The sequence below is a fragment of the Maniola hyperantus genome, chromosome 9 (assembly GCF_902806685.2).
Source record: "Maniola hyperantus chromosome 9, iAphHyp1.2, whole genome shotgun sequence".
In the NCBI taxonomy this organism is placed as follows: Eukaryota; Metazoa; Arthropoda; class Insecta; order Lepidoptera; family Nymphalidae; genus Maniola; species Maniola hyperantus.
In genome coordinates, this window is record NC_048544.1 from 1,566,976 (window position 1) to 1,581,573 (window position 14,598).

The window sequence follows — 14,598 nt, forward strand, 5'->3', positions numbered from 1 at the left end:
GGCACCACCGGGTAGAACCTTAATACTTAGCAAACATACATTTCAGTTGACGGTCAAACATTTTCGGAGCGGGCGTCTCAGATGACGCGCAAGTGGACCTTCGAGCCGTGGCTGTTTATGACCCCCGGCGAGAAGGTCAGCCGCAGGAAGTGGCAGAATGTCAGGAATAAGAGGGTAATCCATCCATTGATCCATCCACTAGTCAGCAATCCAAGCAAATCTACACGCCTGAGAGTTCTCCATAATGTTCTCAAAGGTGTTTAACGTCTGCTAATCCGATAATACCGAAAAATCAAAGGTTCAATGACTCTTTCTCGCCGGGCGGCGGTGGTCAAAACCTACCTATTCGACTCAGTAAACCTATGTCAGAATAGTTTAATCGTATGTATATTAAACAACCCCAAAATTGATTATATTTATCACTTACCTACTTACCTAGATTAGAAAAAGTTCTGAAACGGAGATATTTCGACATTTACTACGCTTGTTAATTGACTTGCGAACAATACCAATTTAAGTAATCATTTTGTAAATCAACAAACAAAATGGCCAACGTGATGAACTATGGCCCATACACCCATACCCATTCTCGTTCTAAGAGACCCGTTCTCAGTAGTGGACCGGCGATGATACATAAATGAATGAAATATGATTTATTGTACACTAGAATCACTTGCTTTAACGGTGAAGGAAAACATCGTGAGGAAACCTGCATGCCTGAGAGTTCTCCATAATGTTCTCAAAGGTGTGTGAAGTCTGCCAATCCGCACTTGGCCAGCGTGGTAGACTATGGCCACAACCCTTCTCACTCTGAGAGGAGACCCGTGCTCTGTAGTGAGCCGGCGATGGGTTGATCACGATGATGTACACTAAAAAAAAGACATAAAAGTATAGAGTTGGTCATGTTGATGACGATACTAAACAATTGTACAATCTTTCAGTTTTCAGCTCTTCGTGTCCACGGCCTGCCGCGCCACGTTCAGGTCCTGACGCTGGAGCCGTGGAAGGCAGGCTCAGTTCTCTTGAGGCTCGAAAACACTTTAGAGAACAATCATGGTAATTACTTATCTAGTAAATAGACTAGCGCTTGGCTGCAATCAGACCTGCGGGGCAATTCGCTAACTCAGTGTTCGTCGATGAATGACAGCCACCGAGCTCATTCGTCATTTATTTTTAATCCATTGAAGGTTGTCTACGAAAATTCATTTTGATGTCACCCAGTGAAGCAACAATGTAGAACGAACCTATGTCAAATGAGCTCGGTGGCTAGCATTCATCGTTGAACACTGAGAGCATGCTGGTGGCAAGTGATGATGCAGCGTAAGATGGAGCGCGCTTGCCTTGAAGATGCCTATTTATTAGGTATTATATAGGTGCTTAAAGTAAATAGGTCATAGGTAGGTATTAGGTACAGACACTTAGTAGGTATTTGCCGGATTATTACGTATAGTACGCGACAGGTTAAGATGCCAATCGGGGAGGGAACGCCCCGCCCTCTCAATCCGGTGCGGGCGAGGGCGGGTGGCGTGCGGATGTGCGGGGCGTCCCCCACCTCATACCCCGATTGGCATCTCGACCTGTCTATCTAGTTAATTTTTTATTTGCCTGATGAAACAAGATGATATTAGGTACAGCGTGGTAGTTGTCTACGCGGCCCGCGGCATCGTCGGTCTTGCTAGTTCTGATCACAATAGGCTACTTGACAATTTTTTTAAGTTGGTCTTAAATGGTTAATATTTGTCCTATTATATCAAAAAAATTAACACTATATTTTTTTGCGCCCTAAAAACCGTAAAACTTTAATTTAAAAAAATATTTTTCTTAGACAGGTGAAAACACTGTCGGCCATGTTTGGCCGATAGATTATCTGTGCTCTGACGTCATGCATTTGTAAACAACAGTGTAACCACAGGGTTATACTGTTGTTTACAAATGCATGACGTCAGAGCACAGATAATCTATCGGCCAAACATGGCCGACAGTGTTTTCACCTGTCTAAGAAAAATATTTTTTTAAATTAAAGTTTTACGGTTTTTAGGGCGCAAAAAAATATAGTGTTAATTTTTTTGATATAATAGGACAAATATTAACCATTTAAGACCAACTTAAAAAAATTGTCAAGTAGCCTATTCTCCAGCCTGGTTTGAATAGAAGTAGAGCATCCAAACAACCACGTGACGTGAGACGTGGACACTGACAGTTGGCCTTGTCCATACGTTCAAAGTCGCTCAGCGTGCTATGCAGCTAGTGGCAGTGGGCAGGCCACGTCTGCCGCAGAACCGATGGCCGCTGGGGCAGACGTGTTCTGGAGCAGAGACCGCGTATCGGCAAGCGCAGTGTGGGACGACCTCCAACCCGCTGGACTGACGACCTTAAGAAGATAGCGGGAAGTGGGTGGATGAGGAAGGCAGAGGATCGTGTGCGCTCTAGGGAAGGCCTATGTCCAGCAGTGGACGCAAACAGGCTGATTGATTGAAACAACCATAATTTCACAACTACCCTCAGGTTTTCAAAAACGCGAGTCCGAGATGCTGGATGAGCTAAGCAAGTCGTCTCACATCACCGTGGACCTGCGCAAGATCTTGCAGTTCAAGATAAGGAGGCTCCGGGAAACAACGCTCGCTGCCAACCAATGGCTGGATGATGCCAGGCAGATGGACTGGAGTACCAGGTAGAAAATACTAAATTCTTCAATAAAAACAAAATTCCGTCAAAACAACTAAAAGTTTTATTTTCTAAAACCCATGGTTTGAATTTGAAACAGGCCTTAATACTTACCTGCCAAAATGCTTACCTACTTTTTCTATTGAAACGACTAACCTAAACGAATACGTGCGCGAGTCTGACTCGCACTTGGCCGATTTTTTTCAGATACGTTTACTCCGGAGGTGACGATGGCATATTTCCCGAAGACAATCCTGACTATCCTGATGAAATGAAAGTCACTAAACCAGTGGACATTATTGAATCCGGTAAATTATTGTTTGTTCACCAAAATTTTTGATAACTTCTAGCATTTTTTAAGATCAACGAATCAATCGTAGTAATGTGTTATGCAGTTGCATTGCATTGATTCAGTTTTTCCGCAATCAACGTGGATTCTATTCTTGAACGGTTGAGCCGTGAAAGGCTAGCAGACAGACAGACAGACACACTTTCGCATTTTTAATATTAGTATGGATGAAACGCCTATAGTTGTCGCATCGCTTCGCTTCGTCTCTTCGTCACTGTGTCTTAACTTTAACTTCCGTAAAAATTAATACTTAGGTACCTACTCATACTTACGTATTTACTTTTGCAGCACATTACTCAGACGAAGCAGACTATACCCATAAGAAAATGTACAGACACTCAGACAGACGTGTCGGTGGTGAATCAATATCCAAAATCAAAACTACCCGCGAATTTGAAAACAGAAAAAAACGATCAGCGAACATCACCGATAATCTCATAGATCAAAATGAAACTATTCAATATAACCAAGACATTTTTAAAACTGTTGACGCGGGACAGAAAACAAAAAATTCAGATTTAGATATAAACAACACAGTTTTTGGTCACGTAAATCGCACTTTGAAGCCAAAAATGTACAAAAACACAACTCAACACATCAGACAACGCATAATAACGACGAAAAAGACACCAAAATTAAATTTTTTGACGGCAAAAATGAAACCGTCGAACTTTTTCGTCGATTTGAGCAAAAGCGAGGAGTTTACGTCTTTGGAAGAAGACTTCTCGTCGAACATTAAGAAGCGATCGTCGAAAAAGAGGAGTAATAAGACGAGAAGTTTTAAAAACTACGAAACAGGTAAAAAGTAAAAACTAATTATTTTAAGACTTCTCTACTAACTCTACCTGTATAAATAAGTTAGTAGAAGACTATAGTTGGTATCTCTTGATTATGTTGGTGTGTTTATTTTGTTTGTCTACACAACACAATATCTTTGAAAGCGAAAAATCAGATAAGACAGCTAAACTCGACCTGAAATTCAGACGACTAAGTCGTGAATAAAATCTAACACCCCTTAAATTTTATGCATCAAAACTGTATAAACACTAACATTGGATTGAAATAAACAAAACAATTTTTTTTTGATGATTTTGACGAAACAATCATTAACATGACTGAACTTTTGATGTGCGATGTTATGTAGTTGATGAAATCAAAGAAAGAGAACCTGTTTTTCAAATCTGTTACTATTTTCAGATATTTACCAAGACGACATAGACGACGGGATAACTAAATCAATATACGACATGTACTACAGAAACTACAGAAGTAAACGGAGAAAGTCCTTCAAACCGCATATAAGAAGCTTGGAAGAATTCACAGAGCGTTCTAGAAAACGCAGAAGAAACGGAAGGGTTAAGAAGAACGATGACAGTTATGAAACTACCTCGAGGAGTAGACATAGGAGGAAGGAATCCACTGTGGGAATGCCGTTCTTTATTACTGATAGAGAAGATGGAGAATTGAGAAAGGAACGCGGCAGGGAATATGATCCTGAGGATGTCGGACCAAGAAAGGGTAAGTATCTTAAATCCACCTAAGTACCTTCAGTCAAAGACATCAGTACTTATAGAATGTAGGCCATTACTTTCAAAACGCCATTTATCGATTACTAGCTTATGCTCGCGACTTCGTCCGCGTGGACTACACAAATTTCAAACCCCTATTTCACCCCCTTAAGGGTTGAATTTTCAAAAATCCTTTCTTAGCGGATGCCTACGTCATAATAGCTATTGTACCTGCATGCCAAATTTCAGCCCGATCCGTCCAGTAGTTTGAGCTGTGCGTTGATAGATCAGTCAGTCAGTCAGTCAGTCAGTTAGCCAGTTAGTCAGTCAGTCAGTCACCTTTTCCTTTTATATATTTAGATTCCATTACGCGGCAGAAAATAATGTAACATCTACCTTTAGAAGGAGACAGTGGATTTGTAGAGCATTGTCTCTATCGTTGAGACCGACAAAATGTCAGAAAGGTATGAGTGACAGAGACAATGCTCTACAAAGCTGAAATGTCATTCTAAAGGCCGATGTACATTATTTTCTGCCGCGTGCTGCACCTTATTTAAATGACTGAAGGGGTATTTCCAGAAACACTATTGAAGCGAGAAACGGAATGGTCGCAGCGCAAGCGTTGCCAACGTCGGGACTACCCAGACGACGATGACGATGATGACGACGATGACGAAGACGATGAATATGAAGAGGAGATAGAGGGCACACAGATTCGGAGGAGTAAACGGTAAGTCATCATCATCATGATCAACCCATCACCGGCTCACTACCGAGCACGGGTCTCTTCTCAGAGTGAGAAGGGTTTTGGCCATAGTCTGCCTTTCACACACCTTTGAGAACATTATGGAGAACTCTCAGGCATGCAGGTTTCCTCACGATGTTTTCCTTCACCGTTAAACCAAGTGATATTTAATTAATTAAAACGCACATAAATCCGAAAAGTTAGAGGTGCGTGCCCGGGATCGAACCCCCGACCTCCGATTAGAAGGCGGACGTCCTAACCACTAGGCTATCAGAGCTTCGAACGGTAAGTAATAACCTAAATATATAAAAGAAAAAGGTAACTGACGGATCAACGCACAGCTCAAACTACTAGACGGATCGGGCTGAAATTTGACATGCAGATAGCTATTATGACGTAGGCACATCGTAGGCATCATTTGGAGACATTGGGAAAGCCAAAGTATGCGCTGGAGAGGTAGCAGTAAATAAACTAATTTCAAAAACTAAATTCAATTTATTTTTCAGAGCAATCATGAACGAAGAGCAAACTGAGCAAAGCTCTGAGCCTGAGCCTGAGCACGTGATCACGCTCAGGCCGACGCAGATACGGACTTTTGTTTTATGGCTGGAGGACAAAAAACCTTACACGTTATAGTTTGTAAATTAGAAATCTTTGCAAATCGATTTTCGAACCAGTTTAATTTAATTTTAAGCATTGTTTATTCCATTTTTTTTGCTACCGACGTTCTTGCAAATAATTTTTTTTCTTAAAAATAGTGAAATCGAGTGATTTTTTTATTGCTATTATAAGTACGTACCTACCTACGCAAGTTGCAAATAGTTGTCCGTGTCTTCTTTGAAATGCATAGCCTAGCCAGAGTGATCTAGAGTGAACTACATCTACATACCGTTCAGTGGTTGACTATAACTTGTCCCTTGCTGTCATGTTGGCACCATTGCCTTGATTGCTTTATTCCCACTTTATTCCTTAGAACTTAGGGTTTATGGGTTTATTATTATGTGAACTGCAATGGTGCCAACATGACGGCAGGGGACAAGTTATAGTGATTGGTCTTGTAGTGCTGAAGATTTGTGAAGATTCTTGCCAGCTGTTATTCGCATGCGAATCGCAGCGCGAAACAAATCCATTGGCATGGCATACTGTTGTCTCGCGCCGTGATTCGCGCGCGAGTGACGAGCAGGCATTAATTACCATTATAACAAAAAAATTCAATGTAATTATACTAGACAAATATTGTTTTTGTGTATTATTTATTAGTAGTTGTGTATTAAATTTTTTATAAGGAAATAAACTTAGTAAGCATTGTTCTTTACTTACTCAAGATAACAAATTTAAAATAAAACCACATAAGAAAATTATTAAATATTTATTTATTCATTTATTTTTTTACAAAAAACGAGTACTAAAACCGAACCCTCTCTAGCTCTATACAAACGTAACAACTGGTATAATGCGTACAAAATAAGTTCTAACGCGCCATTTTAACTTTGTGTCAACCGTCATGTCAAAAGAACGATTATAGTCCTTATTTCAAACGTGAACCGTACTTTTGACATGACAGTTGAGACAGAATTAAAATGGCGAGTGAGTTCTCGTTTTGTACGGACTATAACAACTGGTAGCTCAAATGTTGAGCAATAAACACGACTAGTGGTCCAAAACATACAGTAAAGTGAATGTAAATCACTAAACTCTATCCGCGGCGAGAAGTTAGTATAGCGCTCTCTCTGTTACGTGATCCCATACAAATGACAAAGACAAGTCAGTGGGCGTTAACCATTTTGAGGCACCAACCAATCACAAATGGGTCTATGTTTTCCGTACTAACTACTCTTCGTGTAGTGTATAGTAACTACCTATAAAGTCATGAAAAATTTACGACCTCCCTGGCGCAATGGTAAAACACTGTGGTCTTATTAGTGGGAGGTCCCGGGTTCGATTCTTGGCAGGGGTTTGGAATTTCATAATTTCTAAATTTGTGGTCTGGTCTGGTGGGAGCGACCGTGGCTAGTCAGCACCCTACCGGCAAAGCCGTGCCGCCAAGCGACCAAGCGTTCCGGTACTATGCCATGTAGAAACCAAAGAGGGGCATGGGTTTAATAAAAACTGCCATACCCCTTCCAGGTTATAACCCGCTTTTATCTTACACGGCATCATCACTTACCACCAGGTGAGATTACAGTCAAGGGCTAACTTGTATTTAAAAAAAAAGAAACTCCCTTAATATTATGGTTGGTGACTCAAAACTACTGAGATTTCTGCCTCTATCATTTGTATGGGATTACGTAACAGAGAGAGCGCTATACTAACTTCGTTCCGCGGATAGGGTATAGCGTACGTGCTTTTTAGAATTTTTGTTGCAAACTAGATAACTGTCTTGAACTATGACACTGTAGAATACGAAATAGATGATAGTAGACGAATATTTTAAGTGAAATAGTACTATGAGATAGAACATGTCGCTAGTTCACAGTCGATATGTGCAATACCAGTCCTAGTTATTTCCCACAGAGGATTCAACCTCAAGAGAACACATTTATACAAAGTTTTGCATGAAAACAAAATCGTAAGTTGGCGGGGGACAAGGGAGAATGCTTTGTTGTGATTGGTGGCTCAAAAGTCACGTAATCAAGACAATTTTGAATTTACGGATTGAGGGTACCGAACGGGCGTGGGCCGACTTTTAAACTAAGCAACTGCCTAAGCTTGGCGATCGGGGGTGTCCGGCTATTAGGCGTCTATAGGCGGTGGTCTGTGTAATTTCCTAAAGAACGTGACTAGATTTTTCAGTAAATTTCAGTAAATAAAGCTAAATAAATTCACTTTAGTGTATGTTTTAGCATAAAATTATATTTTTTTCGATTAATAAATTTAACTAAATAATAAAAATCAATATAAAATTGTAGAAATTTTGAGTTGCTTAAACAATAGTTCGTTCGAAACCATAAACTAATTTATCAATTTAAAATAATATAAATACAAATAGGAAAGGAATGTACGGTGGTGTACGTTTGTACGTTATGCAGGTAACGAAACTGAGGTTACGCACTCAGGGAGTGACATCAAAATTGACAGTTCTTGCATTGCATGAAAGTGTGTAATATATTGAAAGATCTTGCATGAAAGGGGGTAATATATTGACAGTTCTTGCATGAAAGTCGGTAATATATTAACAGTTCTGGCATGAAAGGGGGTAATATATTGACAGTTCTTGCATGAAAGTCGGTAATATATTAACAGTTCTGGCATGAAAGGGGGTAATATATTAACAGTTCTGGCATGAAAGGGTGTAATATATTAACAGTTCTGGCATGAAAGGGGGTAATATATTAACAGTTCTGGCATGAAAGGGTGTAAATATTTCGACTTCCTTGCCAGAAGTGTGTAGGAAAGGAAGTCAAAATTGACTTTCCTAGCATGAAAGTGTGTCAAAATTGACGTCACAAAATGCAATTTTTTCAACAACTAAGGGCACTGTTTTACAATACATTGTTAAAAACGATCTAATTAGCATTATAATATTATTGTCCTATTATAAATCGATTTGTTTTGTAATAATTTACTTCGCAATGTGATATGTATAGTACCCATTTTTACCCAAACAAGCTGAAAAACATACATTGTATACAAAATTATATATCAGTATTTCTTTCATTTAGGTACCTTCATAGAAACAAATTCGGATCAATCATACAAGTCATTTCCGGTTCCTGTATTAAAACAATAAACAAATGAATCGACTATCATATGAATGAAACTGTTTTAACTAAGCAGAATCGCGCAGTAAGCTCGACCGAACTTGTTTGCTTTTCACTTGACATTGTATAAGAAAGGTGAGAGGCACGATGATTTTCACTGAAATCAAGGGTTTAGGAAAAGTATTTTTGAGAAAAAACTACGGAGTTTATGTTTGCAAAGTATAGTTATTTCAACTAATGAATAAATAAACTATGTCTAATGTTAAATTTCTTTAGAATTTTCATACCCCTAATCTTATTTATTTACATCCAAAGTTGTCATAAATTTAGTGTTAAAATAGGAATCTTTTGAGGCTCGTAACTTTAAAATCAATATTTTTTCAATGTTTCATATATCAATAAACCTAGATAATGACAAGATTAATCGATATAATACTTAGTTTTGAGCGTACAGTATCAAATAATGTAGTAATTACCCTCCTACGTTTGTATGAAGCAAGCACCGTCTTGAGCCCCCTTAACACAAGAACCGGATTTTAATCTTCTACACACACAATCTTACATAATTATTAGTTATAAATATAAAAACCCCCATTATATAAAATATCATAATAATTATAATAACACAATAATTGATAAGTAATAAATAATAATAATTTTATCCTTTAATTATACAATTTCTATTAGATTATTCTGATTTAGAACCAGATTTATTAAAAGTAGATTAAACTAAAGAAACCAGTGTTCGCCTTTGGTCGTAGTTTATAATAAGAAAATCCTTAAACACCTAGTTATTTAGACCCGCCCGGCTTCACACGGGTAGCACAAAGTATCCAGATTGAATTATTTTTGGTTGTATTTTTTAGGATTTCGTAATTCTATAAATTACATCTAAACACTCGCAGAATATGTGTCTAAAGTTTAATGAAAACCGTATGGAAATCCCAACAGTAGTAGTTCTTGAGATTAGTGCGCATAGACAGACAAATTCGGAGGGACTTAGTATAGTAAAAATATTTTTTTTCTGCACATAATTACAAAATATTTATTAATAATTTGTGATATTCAGCAACATATTATAATAATATTAAATAAAATTTTAGTGTAAATAAATATATATTTTTTTTAACAATTAAATAGGACGGACCTATTTGATGTAACTTTTACATAAAAATAGGCAGCGTTTCAGGATATTTTCTACTTATCAAACCTATTTTGTCATGATCACATCGCAAGTGACTACTGTACATTCTCCTAACTAGAGTATTTTCGCAAACTAGACGCAATTACAAACTAACATAAGAACTAATATTGCATTGTATTAAAAATATAAGTAACCCGAGGGCAGGGACGGTTACCATCACAATTTTGTTTACGTTAAAACTATACCATATCTGCGGAAAGAAGTTAGTATAACACTGTCTCTGTCACGTAATCCCATACAAATGATAGAGGCAACTCTCAGTGGGCGCTAACTGTTTTGAGTCACCAACGAAACTATGTTTTCTAATTGAATTGTGAATATTATTTGAAATCATTTTCGAATTAAATGTCGAACATGTTTGTGATTGGTTGGTGCCTCAAAATGATTAACACCCACTGAGATTTTTTCCTCTATCATTTGTATGGGATAATGTAACAGAGAGAGTGCTATAATAACTTCTTTCCGCGGATAGGGTATACAAAACATTTCGTTATGTTACGTTAAAAAGGTAAGTTTAATAGTAACAGTATTATAATTTAACGCTATATTGTTACCGTTACTTAACGGTAAAAGCGCGTAAAGCAAAGATGCTACTTTGTACACAGCATTGTTAGATAAATATAAATGTATGATTACCTGTAATATGCCTGTAATATGTACTGTTACTTTTACCCATATTAATAAATAATGGTATTTAGATAACGTTAATAGATACGTCGTTATCTTTATTGTTACTTTTTAAAGTTATCATAACGGTACTTTGGTAACTCTACAAAAGAAATACCGGTATTTCGCTCCCTGCCCGAGGGGCCACGGCTTTTTGAGATGCAACAAGCGGCTCGCCTATTAATTCCAAAACTTTTCACCAAAGATAAGAGACTGTTTCACGCCACAGAAACACACCCTTAGGCGTGAATTTAAAATTCTAAAAAAGAAGTACGCGATTTAAAAAAAATAAGTCAAGGTAAAAAAATTACCGCAAATTAAAAACGACTCTGAACACTATTCAGCAACGAACGATATTCATTTTCATTACTATACTCTATCCGTGGAAAGAAGATAGTATAGCGCTCTCTCTGTTACGTAATTCCATATAAATGTTGGATAAAAATCACAAACATGTTTTCAAAAAACATTCGACATTCAATTAGATAACATAGTTTCGTTTGTGATTGGTTGGTGAATCAAAATAGTTAGCACCCAGTAACCCACTGAGATTTTGTCTCTATCATTTGTATAGGACTACGTAACAGAGAGAGCGGTATTATACTAACTTCTTTCCGCGGATAGATTATAATAACACTTCCGTTATAAAAATTCTATTAATTAATTATTTATTTATCACTAATTGTTAAAATCTGGTTCCATTTCTAAGGCAGTGAGTTTTCTGACGAATTCGGCGCGTTGAGAAGGTGTTAGTTCCTGAAAAAAATATTTATATTAAGGTTTTTATACACTGTGGACCGCCACACCTGTGGACTAACCACCAGATGTTGACACTAGATGACGCTTCTTACACTCATACAGTGCGACAAGGCTCTCTTGGCACTTGAATGACATTAACAGGGGGGCGCTGTTGGAGAACAAAGGCTTAGAATATTCATGGAATATTCAAACACGAACAAAGTGGACACTTGACGGCAACATTGGTTCCGATTTTCACCACGCGCCAAGATAGCCTTGTCGCACTGTACTAAAGAATCATATATGTAGGTAGCAATCACGGCTATCAAGCAAACAAAACAAACAATGCTGATTTTGACATTGACATTGGCCGGACTTCTTGAGGCGCCCTCTGAGATCAGTGTTGCATGGATCAGATGTGGTCGTTAAACAGCGATTTAAACAGGAAACACTTACCATAACCAAGTGGTTGACGGCTTGCAGCACGGCATCTTGTTTGATAGCTCGCAGGTTTCTCTCCAGCACGGAGTCGTTGTCCGCCGCCTGCGCCTCCAGCCACTTGCAGACCGCTTCGTTGTCGTGCTCCCACTGGTGGGACTGTGGAGAACCATTCATTATTTACTGATTATAGATTTTAACTATTACCATTATACCATTAAAGATTTTTTTAATAACTAGCTGTCCCGGCGAACTTCGTACCGCCTAGCAGTCGATTCAAATTTTTTAAATTTTTCTCTCTGTAAGAACCATCCTCGTACTTCAAGGAATATTATAAAAAAGAATTAGCCAAATCGGTTCAGCTGTTCTCGAGATTTGCGATCAGCAACACATTTTTATATATTGAGAAGATAAAAATGTATAAGTCATTTTGTTACATACATAGGTTGTGTATAATCTCAAACAATTTGAGTGCTTATTGCTGTAAATATACAATCAAAAAAATGTTGAAAGATATTTTTTTATAGACTTAATGAAAAGTGAACATTTTGCACCACACTTTTATACCAAAGCACTAGATAAAAACTGAGACTGGTGCTGGCAATTTGCAGCCCAAATAGTCAAATAGTCAAATAGTCTGTGCTAGGGCTGACAAAGATCATCGGCCTTACACGATTTATAGATTACTAGCTGATTCCCGCGACTTCGTTCGCGTGGAATCAGGGGTTTAAAAATCCCGTGGGAACTCATTGATTTTCCGGGCTAAAAAGTAGCCTATGTCACTCTCCAGTTCTTTATCTACAGCCATGTAAAAATCACGTTAATCCGTTGCACCGTTGCGACGTGATTAAAGGATAAACCAACAAACAAACATTATAAATACTATCTGTCCCGGCTTACTCACGTGTGTAGTCGACGTTAGCCCGACTAGTTTCGAACCCATCCGGGGTCCTTTTTCAAGGGAGTCCGTCGTCCGGAGCGTGGAAACCGCTTTTTGACGCTAAGACAAGGGCATCAGTCGTGGGACGGGACACCATTAGCTCCGCGTGCCTGGATTTCGGTGACGGTTCCAGTGATGAAGAACAGCAGGAACTGTCGGGAGACGATCGGCAGCTGTCTCCTCCCCCACCCCAGCCACCCTCACAACGGGCTCTACGGGCAGCGGCACGTGCGTCCCGCAGTCAAAACCGCGGCGCGTGCGCGGACGGACTCCCTTGAAAAAGGACCCCGGATGGGTTCGAAACTAGTCGGGCTAACGTCGACTACACACGTGAGTAAGCCGGGACAGATAGTATTTATAATGGAAATCACTCACGGTAGTTTAAACAAACATTTTTGCATTTATAATAAGGGTACTGATTAGACTTTAAAAAAATCAAATGGGTACTTATTAGGTGTTAGTTAACCTTACATACAAACCTATACATTTCTTCCTCGGCCTCGGTTAAATATGGCGTCACGAAATTCTCACCTGCGTCTCCCCTTTGTCCTCCGTGAACCAGCGCCGCAGCGTGGCGGCGGCGGCGCGCTGGTCCATCTGCTCCGGCCCCGTGGCGGTGGCGGCTTGCACCCTCAGCTCCTGCGCGTTCTGCCGCAACAGACGCTTGAGCCGCCAGTACAGCAGGCGCCGCGAATCCCGCCAGGGAATTATATCCTGAGGGCATATGGTTCAAAATAGCTACTATAGTCGACGCATTTTAAACTGAATCGTCGAGTTATCTGTCTGTTTCGCTCGCACTTACCTACCACCTGTAAGTGCGAGCGAATCAGACAGATAACTCGACGATTCCGTTTAAAATGCGTCGACTATAACATCCTATGCTCTCCTGGTACTTTATCCATATAACCAACAGTTGTTGTCACGCCTTTGACCTTGAACTTGCGCAGTGAATGATATATTTGCATATTTGGCGTCTTGTTAAAAGGCCTCTGACCTTATACCTGCGCAGTGGGTAAGTTATCAATGTTTGGTTAGAGTCGGATAACGACCAGAAGAGGCGAAGTACGAGAGTGATCTCGCCCATAGATTGCGGTTCATTTCCGCGCAATCAAAATGAAAAGTAGAGCGTATAACTCGGTCATAAACTCCATGTTATCCTCGACTTAAATATCTGCTATAAAATGGCTCGTTTTATACCCTTGTGGTACAATCTACTATTAAATACAGACGCTAACTAGGTCTTGTTCGGTTCCCTCCTATTTTCAATACAACATATTCGAGCGTGATTCACAAATATACAATTCAATACTTACAAATATACAGCCCTTTTCCAGCATCCTTTCAGCAGTGTCGTGTAATTCGGCGAACTGCACTGCGATCTGTTACAAATAGACCACAAGTATTTTATTTTTATTTTAGTTCAAAAACCAACAGCTTAATTAAACTAAGTAACTTAGAGCTAATAATCCATACTATTATTATAAATGCGAAAGTGTGTCTGTCTGTCTGTCTGTCACTGTGAACAAGTGACGTGTGGCACAATTTACAAAATAAACATTTTTCTCTTGCCAAAGGAGCTCTGGTAGGCTGTTTAGGCATGGCTCTCTTAACGATACAATTAAAAGAGCTCTTGCCACCATAAATA

At 39.0% G+C, this 14,598-nt stretch overlaps 2 protein-coding genes across 3 annotated transcripts in view; one reads left to right on the forward strand and one right to left on the reverse strand.

Annotated features, from left to right (window-relative positions):
• Positions 1-6,222, forward strand: part of LOC117985177 (lysosomal alpha-mannosidase-like) — a 28,761-nt gene extending 22,539 nt beyond the window's left edge. The window contains exons 22-29 of the mRNA XM_069500824.1: positions 47-174; positions 942-1,056; positions 2,506-2,671; positions 2,872-2,972; positions 3,302-3,811; positions 4,211-4,531; positions 5,101-5,251; positions 5,773-6,222. Of these exons, the coding sequence (XP_069356925.1) occupies positions 47-174; positions 942-1,056; positions 2,506-2,671; positions 2,872-2,972; positions 3,302-3,811; positions 4,211-4,531; positions 5,101-5,251; positions 5,773-5,902 (1,622 nt within the window). The 3' untranslated portion in view covers positions 5,903-6,222. The remainder of the gene's footprint in view (positions 1-46; positions 175-941; positions 1,057-2,505; positions 2,672-2,871; positions 2,973-3,301; positions 3,812-4,210; positions 4,532-5,100; positions 5,252-5,772) is intronic.
• A 2,337-nt stretch (positions 6,223-8,559) lies between these two features.
• Positions 8,560-14,598, reverse strand: part of ACC (acetyl-CoA carboxylase) — an 84,685-nt gene continuing 78,646 nt past the window's right edge. For both annotated transcript variants that reach the window (XM_034972088.2, XM_034972090.2), the window contains 4 exons: positions 14,267-14,332; positions 13,485-13,667; positions 12,032-12,172; positions 8,560-11,593 (listed from right to left, as the gene is read on the reverse strand). In XM_034972088.2, coding sequence (XP_034827979.1) covers positions 11,516-11,593; positions 12,032-12,172; positions 13,485-13,667; positions 14,267-14,332 — 468 coding nt within the window. In that variant the 3' untranslated portion in view covers positions 8,560-11,515. The remainder of the gene's footprint in view (positions 11,594-12,031; positions 12,173-13,484; positions 13,668-14,266; positions 14,333-14,598) is intronic.